Source organism: Micropterus dolomieu, linkage group LG02, assembly GCF_021292245.1.
Source record: "Micropterus dolomieu isolate WLL.071019.BEF.003 ecotype Adirondacks linkage group LG02, ASM2129224v1, whole genome shotgun sequence".
NCBI lineage: Eukaryota > Metazoa > Chordata > Actinopteri > Centrarchiformes > Centrarchidae > Micropterus > Micropterus dolomieu.
In genome coordinates this window covers 19371438-19381562 of record NC_060151.1, presented here as the reverse complement: position 1 = coordinate 19381562, position 10125 = coordinate 19371438, and the positions used below count along the sequence as shown (strand labels likewise).

At 39.3% G+C, this 10125-nt stretch overlaps 2 protein-coding genes across 8 annotated transcripts in view; both read right to left on the bottom strand.

Moving 5' to 3' along the window:
• Positions 1–7782, bottom strand: part of LOC123957664 (peroxisomal succinyl-coenzyme A thioesterase-like) — a 21195-nt gene extending 13413 nt beyond the window's left edge. Inside the window, exons 1-5 of one of the 6 annotated variants that reach the window (XM_046030662.1) lie at positions 7616–7782; positions 4527–4733; positions 4316–4415; positions 3546–3763; positions 3106–3275 (exon numbers count right to left, since the gene is read on the bottom strand). In XM_046030662.1, coding sequence (XP_045886618.1) covers positions 3106–3275; positions 3546–3763; positions 4316–4415; positions 4527–4722 — 684 coding nt within the window. In that variant the 5' untranslated portion in view covers positions 4723–4733; positions 7616–7782. Of the gene's footprint in view, positions 1–3105; positions 3276–3545; positions 3764–4315; positions 4416–4526; positions 4734–7615 lie in introns of those variants that run through there. The other 5 variants (XM_046030645.1, XM_046030647.1, XM_046030654.1 and 2 more) reach the window with 5 other exon arrangements.
• The window catches only part of aatka (apoptosis-associated tyrosine kinase a), a 65108-nt gene that overhangs the window by 45541 nt on the left and 9442 nt on the right, over positions 1–10125 (bottom strand). The gene's annotated exons all lie outside the window — the stretch shown is intronic.

Below are 10125 nucleotides of genomic sequence, written 5' to 3'. Positions count from 1 at the left end.
TACAGGTATTCATCCACACAGTGGATGGAATTATTTGTGTGTCAGTTATTGACATTACATCTTCCACCCTGCTAGGTTTAAACCTCTGTATTGTCCCGGTGGATCAGGATAACAGTTGCATATCTTCCAGAAACTCAGTATCACGACTCTGTGTCTAAGTGCGCCACACTGCCACACTACAAACTGTCTGTACGTTGCCTGACTGAACTGTCTGTTACTCTGTCCTGGGTCTGATCAGACATGTGTGGTGCATGGAAACACAGGAGTCTGGATGTTGTCCACCATCCTCAGATTCTGGCCTGTAAAGGAATATATAGTTGTTAGAACCCCAAATTGGAAAGATCGGTGTAATAGGCCAGAGCATTAATTAACTTGATCAGATATTTTTATTGAACAGAGGTTTGTTGTTCTCTAGCAGGACTTCTGTGTCCACGTTACACAGCAGGTCAATGTACATAAATAATGTACACAATGTTAGTTAGTAGTTGAAACAATAACAAGTAAACAATAAAAAAGTGTGTGTGTGCGGTTAGAACTGTTTCTTACCCCTGATGTGAGGCGCTGCGCTGCGCTCCTCTCTGCTCATCACACTGTGCTCGTCCTCCAGCGGTGTCGGCAACGCGCGTTCACGTGTTTTAGGGGCGTGGCTTTGGAAGGAGCCCAGAAAGGAGGGGGTGGGAGTTTCTCTGTTGGATATTTTTCAAATCCAGCAGTTTCTGGCTAGTTTCTCAAACTTACCTACACTGCCTTTAACTGTCCCATCAAAAGCTTTACGTAACTCTAATTAAAGGCTTGCAAGTGGCTTTACTGCTGGTGATTTGTACATCCATGTCTGCATACAGGATGCAGTTCACTATTTGCTTCTCAAATAAATTGCCCTTCATGATGGGAATAATAAAGTCTGTATCTCTAGATGTCATTTAACGGCCATAATTCGATCTAAATGAACGTATCAAACTGGATTATTTTAATATAGTCTGTAACTTACATGCAGGCTGAGGTAAACTGCTGTCCAGCATCCAGTACAGACAGGAAGGTGTTTTTTTATTTTATTTATTTCATAATGATCATTATTTGAGAAAATAATTTGCGTTTGAATTTCTGTCATTAAGAAATATTTCATTGTCTTTTTTTGTTATGGTAAAAAGAGCAAGAGAGACAGAGAAATCCCCACAGACTCACAGACTAAAGGCTACCCACCTGTCTTGGGTAAAAACTGGGTTCCAGATTGACATCCTTTCCTTTATCTTTCCTCTCACTCTTTTGTCTCTTTCCTTTTTTGAAAACCAGATTTTGGTTTTTATTTACTGTATTTCTGCCGCATCTAAACACCGTCACGGATGTGTGCGCTAAGGCAGGACCAAACCATTTCATGCAGATACAGGGGGGTGGTCGGTCAATATGGAGCTTTACTTTTTTGTCAATGGTGATTTTTAACTTTTATTGCCAAAAACAAAGAGATCATTCATTTTTTTATTATATTTGAAACATATTTCTTCTCAATGATGATTGTTTATATAATGTATAATACAATATAACTTGATATTAGTTTATAATTATTTTTTGGGGCCCCTGTCAGTAAGGGGCCCTTGGAATTGTTCTAACTTTTCCCACCTATAGGGTGCCCATGACTTCCGCGCAATGTTTAACTTGCAAAAACAAATTTAAATGCTGGCAACTTCATCAGGGAAATTGTGTTACATACTGAGAAGCCAGGTGACTTGTTAGTCTGCACCAATCACATCAATATTACAGAACATTCATTCACATTTCCATTCCTATGAATGGTTGATTAACTCATTCATCTGTGTGTAGGCTATGTCTGTTATTTATCTATTTTTAATACTATCTTTTTCATGTTCTCTTTCTTGCTGAAACACGTGTTACCTCTGACATGAGTACAGTCATTGGAAGATGAAGACAGGGTTTTTGGATTAAAGAGCAGGAGACCACGATCCATCCGGCCCAAACAACCGGACTGTGTTTTACATCGATGATGCTTGGTGCTCAAACGCAGTCAGGATTGGACTCTTTTTCCCAAATGTCAGACTGTTTATTGTGAAGATGAAACTTTCATGTTATCATCTGGTTGCAAATAAAAAAAATGCAATGTGGAAGGTTTGGGCTGGACTCATTGCGGGACTTTAGCTGTGAAGATGACTGAGAAACAGCCACCGAGGGAAAAGTATGAGGAATTGTGAGATAAGTTATATGACCAGGCGAGGGGAAGACCTGTGTTAACACCTGTGAGGGGTTTCAGTGCTGGATAAATCTATGAGATTTGAAAGGAGTAAAAACCGATACTGAGGTTGCTCTGTTTCTGCTGGACAGGTGAGTAAAGTTAGCTTTGCTGTTTCACATAAATGACAGCTTCAGTATTACAGTGTTGTCTGTCTGTAATATATTTAAATATATGTAAAATGTAAATAACTCTAGTTTTTTACTCTGTTACACATATTGTTCGTTTGATGTTTGTTCACTAACTGTAACTATTGAAGTTCCTCTCATTGTGCTGTGCTGTGTTTGTGGAACAGTACACACACTGATGCTCGGCATGAATGATGGATAAATAAAGTTCTTTGAATTTAATTGAATACTATATATGGAGCTTAAGCTTAAATGCAAATATCTCTATATCAGCAATAATATATCTTCCCAGAAAGATCTATAATAGATGGGTGTAGATTACTGTATACTGAATGCAAACAAAAAAAAAATTATAAAATGCATTTATAGACAGAAATGTTCTCAAATCTTGCTGTTTATCAATAGATAAATAAAGGATGCATCATAACGAACACAACGTGTTTCAAAAGATATTTCATACTTCAATTTCATACATCAATCTATGTGTTAAATAACAATTCAATGTATAGAAAAATAGAAAAAGTCAACACCATATTACTTACAATCCTCCACACTATTATGCAACTACAAAAACAAACATTAGGGCTTCAAAAGTTTAGAGTGGGTAAGCAGCTGTTAGCTAGTGTTTTAATGTAGAGAGTTCTGCTGCTCCCTAATGGACCCTAACTACAGTTATTTTGGGGTAATCTGAAAGAAGATTGATTAGATGTTTGCAGTTTAGACACTCATCAGGTTTACCTCAAAGTACTGGTTGTCCGCTATCTTCCCAGTTTCCATGGTGATTTTAGGTGTCAGGTAGTCGAGGGCCAGGGAGGCGAATCCATGTGAGGCCAGCAGCGCTGCACGGTACTCCACCAACTTCCCTCCACCCCCCCACAAGTCCAGGAGGCCCGGGAAAGGTCCTGGTCCTTCAAAACACCAAAAACTGTTTACAGTTTACACAACAAATGATATTTGACATTTCTGATGTTCCTGCAACTCTGTGCTTTATGCGATGGAAACTTTGAGTATTTCCTGCCTTCATTTTTCGCTTGGTCATTCCACAGTACCATTAAGTCTCAACTACTTTGTGCTGAACTTGTTTACCTTTCATGCTTAATGGTAGTCTATTGGTCAGTGTTGCTCAGAATGTCACACCTGAGCAGGACACCTCCCTCCAGGCTCCTTTCTAGTCCTACCTGAGGGCAGGAAGAGGGTCGCAGTGAGACCGCCTTCTGTGATGGGGATTCTGCGGACGCCGGGCGCCATGTACCAGCGCTCCACCACCACACTGGCCAGCGGCACCTGATCCATAAAGCCCTCAGTCTGGTAACCCTGGTACACTGAGATTGTGACCTCCATGGGAGTCTGGACGTTCACCTTCCTCAACCTGAGTGATGATGGGAAAGAGTTGACTCTGATAATGATAATTTATTTGGTATTGATTAGGGCTGAACGATATGGCCAAAAATGCTATCACGATAAAAAGTTTCATATCTTTAGATATTTATTAATTATCACAATAAGTATCAAATTGTTATTTCTTTCGAGTTTAAAGGGTGATTTTTGCTTCTAAGTGAGTTAGTTGAAGAAACCTGATGGTTAATTGTGGTTTAAACTCTTCTTTATGGGCAACACTTGAGGCTAAACAGTGGATAACTTCACAAATCTGAGGTAGAACATTCAAAACAATTAGAATAAAATCTTTGTCAACAAATATAGATGAGTAAACATAAGTAAAAAAGTCCTTTTCCCTCAACAAAATAAACATCTTAATAAAAAATAATTCCTAATAGTGTATGTTTCAAGTAAAATAAAAAATAAAATCCAACATTTATTGAATATTTATTGAACATTTGTTGTATTGTTTTTGAAAAAAAATAAATCGCGATAATTATTGTTATTGTTTTATTGTCCAGCCCTAGTATTGATTAACATCATCTGAACAGCTCTGTCCTCTTTGGCTTACCTGAGTCTCTGATTGCTGCCTGGGGCGGGTCTGAGGCTCCACAGTAGACCCATCGGTTCTGCCCCAGCATATGTCCCGCCCAGACTGGGATCCTCTGAAACTGTAAAGTGAAGCCATTAAAAATGAGACAAGCATCCACAAACGCTGTTGATACAAACATTACTAAATTAATTTCACTAGATTTTCTAGGTCCAGGAAATAAACTATGTACTGTTTACAGTCCCCGTGGTGTTGGCAGTGTAGTGACCAAACGCCTCCCAGGTGTGGCCATCTTCACAATGATGGAGGGCGTGGACGGTCAGCTGGAAACCACATCTGATGTTCTGGACCATGACAATGAACTTCTCATCCACGAGCCCTCTGGACGGCTGGACCAGCAGATTAACACAAAACTGCTTCCTGTCCATCTTGAACTGAACTGACAGATAAAATAAATAAAAACAGATGCCAGTATGTCAAAATGAAGACAAAGTAATAAACCACAACTACATGACTGAGAGGACTGATACCACTAGAGGTAAGACAAGAAACATTTCTCTCCTAATAATGGAAGATGGTGATTAATGAGATGGCATTTCATGTTTGCTGAAATTCCTAAAACCAGTGTCAGACAATTTAAAGAGTTTGTAAACAGAAAAAGAAACTGAAAAGAGAAAATCTTTGAACAGACTGGACAACATATACAGATTGGTTAAAGGAAGCACTTCAGTACCACCGCTACCACAGACTGCAACGCAACAGCTGTTCAACTTCAAAAACTAGATCAAGAAAATAGGCAGCCAATTCAATTCAACAACAATTATCTGACTGCTCTTTTTAAATAGAGCTGATCTAGACCGTACTCTTTGTGATATTATTTACAAAGACCTAACAATTCCCACCATGAGCAAGCACTTGGCGACACAGACAAGGAAAAACGTTTTAGACTTTTAAGACGCAGAAACCTTTTTGGGGGGCTCGTGATCACTGCAAATGGGAAAAAGTAAAAAGCCCTCTCGCCAAAAACACATTTTAAGCAATTCAGAGCCATCCCAAAATTAGAGACAAAGAAACAAGTAAATGAACCTTTTGGGGATGACAGTGGTTGAGCAAATTATGTGAACATTTAGGCACCATGGGCAGAAACTGCGTACGGCTTGAATGGCTTGAAAAAGTTTGGGTCAATGTACTACGGCAAGCGTGTTGACTCATTTCCGTTTCCGGTGCTTGTGTGTCGGTAGCGTGTTTTGCTGCTCTCACTAAATACCAGTTAAAATTGTTAGATTAGACATTATAGCGGCCAACTGTCCGCTAAACCCTTACTCTTACAGTAATTCTGCATAAGCACTCACAGTAAGATTGGTATTCACGTCGGCGGTAATGACTCCCAGTTTCAGGAGTTACTTAGTGAAAACCGAAATTATCGAAAAATCGAAATTATTTAAATCAAAGGTAAACTGAAGAGGTGCTGTGCATAAAAACCTCTTAAAAATTAAAACCACAAGAGCAATAGTGCAAACGAATAGGAGAGTTAAATGTGGACTCTTAAACATCAGATCTCTCTCTTCTAAAGGTGTACTAGTAAATGAACTAATATCAGATTATGATATTGATTTATTTTGTCTTACTGAAACTTGGCTGGGTGATGGAGAATATGTTAGCCTAACTGAATCCACCCCTCCCAGTCATATTAATACTCACATTCCTCGAGGCACAGGCCGAGGAGGTGGAGTTGCAGCTATCTTCGACTCTAGCCTACTAATCAGCTCGAAACCTAAACCAAACTATAACTCATTTGAAAGCCTTGTTCTTAGTCTTTCACACCTAAGTTGGAAATCACTGCAGCCAATTCATTTTGTTATAGCGTACCGAGCACTTGGCCCGTATTCTGAATTCTTATCTGAATTTGCAGAGTTTTTGTCAACTTTAGTTCTTAAAACGGACAAAGTTATTAGTGTAGGGGATTTTTTAGAGGAAAATAGGAACAACCCCAGGTTTCTTTTCAGCACTGTAGCCAGGCTGACAGAGAGTCACAGCTCTATTGAGCCAAGTATTCCCATAGTTCTCAGTAGTTACGACTTCATGAGCTTCTTTAATGATAAAATTCTAATTATTAGAAACAAAATTCACCAAGACCCTCAACTGGCACCAACTTATCTCCAAACTCAGGAACCTTAGAAACAGCTGTAAAACCAGATATATGTTTAGACTGCTTTGCTTCCCTCAATCTTTACCAACTAGCTTCAATAATTTCTTCATCTAAACCATCAACCTGCCTCTTAGACCCCATCCCGACTAGGCTGCTTAAAGATGTTTTACCCTTAGTCAGCACTTCTATACTAGATATGATCAATCTATCTTTATCAACAGGCTATGTACCACAGTACTTTAAAGTAGCTGTAATTAAACCTCTTCTGAAAAAGCCCAAACTTGATCCAGATGTTTTAGCCAACTATAGACCTATATCTAACCTTCCATTTCTCTCTAAGATCCTGGAGAAAGCAGTTGCTAAACAGCTGTGTGACTTTCTACAGAGCAATAGTTTATTTGAGGATTTTCAGTCAGGATTTAGAGCTCATCATAGCCCAGAGACAGCACTGGTGAAATGACCTAATTGCATCAGACAAAGGACTTTTCTCTTTACTGGTTTTATTAGATCTTAGCGCTGCATTTGATACCATTGACCATCAGATCCTATTGCAGAGACTGGAACATTTCATTGGCATTAAAGAAACCGCTCTAAGCTGGTTTAAGTCCTATTTATCAGATAGATTTCAGTTTGTACATGTTGCTAGATCCCAAGTTACCTCTGTTCAGGAGGTACTGGACCAGCTCTCCGTCTTAGGGCTTAGGCCTATGGGTATTACCTTATTACGTATAACTAAGGACTGTTTAAGCTGGTGTCAAAGAGATTCGCCTAGCTTCTAACTGTCTTCTTCCGAACGCCTACCCTACTTACTCTGAAACGGCACCTGACTGAATAGCCCTAGAGCCAAATATCACCTCAGCCACGCCTGTTAACGACAGCTCTCTTCTCATTGATCAGTGCACTTGGTATAGTTGCTAGGATTGTATTTAGTGGCCAGGAAAATAGGCCCCAAGGATAAGTTAATTTTGTTGGCTAGAACAACCTATAAGAACCTTAGAGATGTTAAACATACTTTACCTATTGAATTATTACCTTAGTGAAGAAATAAATCCAATGTCTACTACTGGTACTTTAAATGCAGTGATTATATATTTTATTGCAAAATTAAGCAAGGGCAAGCATACAACTTAAACTGATTAATATTAAATGATAAAATATCTAAAATTCAAAACCTGATTATGATGAGCTTGAGTGTTTTGATGTCTTTGAAAATCCTTCCTCCTCTGCTGAGCTGTAGTGTCTTGAAGAAATTTGAGGCTTTGTCCAAAGCCCTCAAATTGTCCCTAAAGTCTTCAGTCCTGGTTGCAGCTGAGAGAGAGAAAGAGAGAGGTTTTCAGACTTTGTGGCTACTGTCTACTAATACTACTACTATGTGACTACTGTCACGCCTTATTTGGCCCCTTGCTGACCCTTCTCTCCCAATGACTCATAGTCATAAGACCGTTACACCCATCTCATTATTTATTTTACAATCAGAAGATCAATTCAATTTATTCCTCTTCAATATCAATAAGATATCCTGATTTTCAATCAACATCATATCGTGTTTATATCAAATATCTTTCTTTTAATCATTATTCAATATATTGCTTATAGCGTTGTTAAGCTCTGTGTTTTGCAGATGGAAGTATGTTGCACTTCCCCTTTCTCACTCACTGTTGTTACTAAAGGAAGAAAGGCTCCAGTTTTCTTCTTTGCAACCTAATAGCAAGAGCGTTGGGATCTCAACTTATTTGACAATGTTAACGATGAGTCCTCCATGCACGCCAAAGTTAGTCATGGAGTTCCACAAGGATCTGTGATCGGACCAATCCTGTTCACTTTATATATGCTTCCTTTAGGCAATATTATCAGGAAACACTCCATAAACTTTCATTGTTATGCAGATGATACTCAGTTATATCTATCAATCAAGCCAGATGAAACTCATCAGTTAGCTAAACTTCAAATTTGCCTTCAGGATGTTAAAACCTGGATGACCTGTAATTTTCTAATGTTAAACTCAGATTAAACTGAAGTTATTGCTCTGGGGCCTAAGCACCTCCGTGATGCATTATCTAAAGATATAGTTTCCCTGGATGGCATCGCCCTGGCCTCCAGCACCACTGTGAGAAATCTTGGAGTTATCTTTGATCAGGACACACACATCCTCTGTGTGGATATTGTGTAGGCTGCCTCCCTCCCCTCTCTCTCTCCTTCCATCGCTCTCTCCCATTCTCTCTGTTTCTCTCTCTCTCTCTCTCTCTCTCTCTCTCTCACCCCCAACCGGTCGAGGCAGATGGCCGCCCACCCTGAGCCATGGTTCTGCTCGAGGTTTCTGCCTCTTAAAAGGAAGTTTTTCCTTGCCTCTGTCGCCTAGTGCTACTCTTGGTGCGAACTGTTGGGTTTCTGTAAATATCACAGAGTATGGTCTAGACCTGCTCTTTTATTAAAAGCGCTCTGAGATAACTGTTGTTGTGATTTGGCGCTATATAAATAAAATTGAATTGAATTGAAGTTAATTTTAAGCTTGCTTTTCTATCTCCACCGACCCTTGGTCTACCAGACTGTAACAAAGCTTTCACTCAGACAGTTGACAAGAATAGGGTTACATGACTTCAGTATTTTTATAGGACTGTGAGGGACTACTTAGTTGCAGCCAAACTGCCTGAGAGCTGGGGCAGCAGCAGAAAGAGTAGTCTTTGCATCACGTGACATTGCTGGTTGCTCAAACTTGACTTTGTTGGTTCCACATGCAGTGTCAATGATTTTGCTTGAACAAAAAACATCTAATCTTTCTACAGCCACACATACAACACTGTGTTGTTTGATATGTCTAACATTACTGTTAAAAGATGCACTGTGCTAAATCCTGCTACTCTCCTCCCAACTCTAGATGAAGGACAGTCACATGATTGCGTTGCAGTGATAACAGAAGCCTGCTCCCCAAGGACAGATTTACAGGAGACACCTCCAACAAAAGCATCACGTGATCCAGCAACTGGTAAGAATTTAGCAGGTTTTGCAGTAACAACTTTGCATGAGACAATTGTGGCAAAGCCACTAACTTGAAACAATTCTGCACAAGCAGCAGAATTATTTGCACTGACAGAAGCATTTACATATGAAAATGATAAAACTGAAAAAACTGGGTGTGACTCGTGATTTTAGAAGATTGTGGGCAAACAACATTTTTAACAACATGTTTAGGAACAGTCAAACCTATTGCTCAGGAGTTTTTATCTTTTCTTTTAATTGTATTGTAGTTTAAGTGTTTTCTTACCTTTATCATGAATCTTGTTTTTATCTTTGTTTTATTGTCTTTGCACTTGTTAAAACACGTTGTAACATGTTTTTGAAAAGTGCTCTATAAATAAAGATTATTATTATTATTATCACACACTGGTTGTTGAACTTCTTGACGCTGTACTGCTGCCTAAGAAAACTGTTGTGTGTAAATGTGATGCTCACACTAACAATCTTGATTCTATCTCACAGGGGACTGCCAGAGCAGAGCAGACCTTGCAGCAAAGACTGCAGCAAAACAGACATTGATCTCTCAATGTAATGTTTTAAATGACTCGCCATTGACTCCTACAGCTGATTTGCAAGAATTACAAATGAGAGCATCTCCAGAGGGGAGAGCTGTTTGGAAAATGCTGTGTGGTATGGCCCAGATGAGAAGCCATGCCTGTCTAAGTAT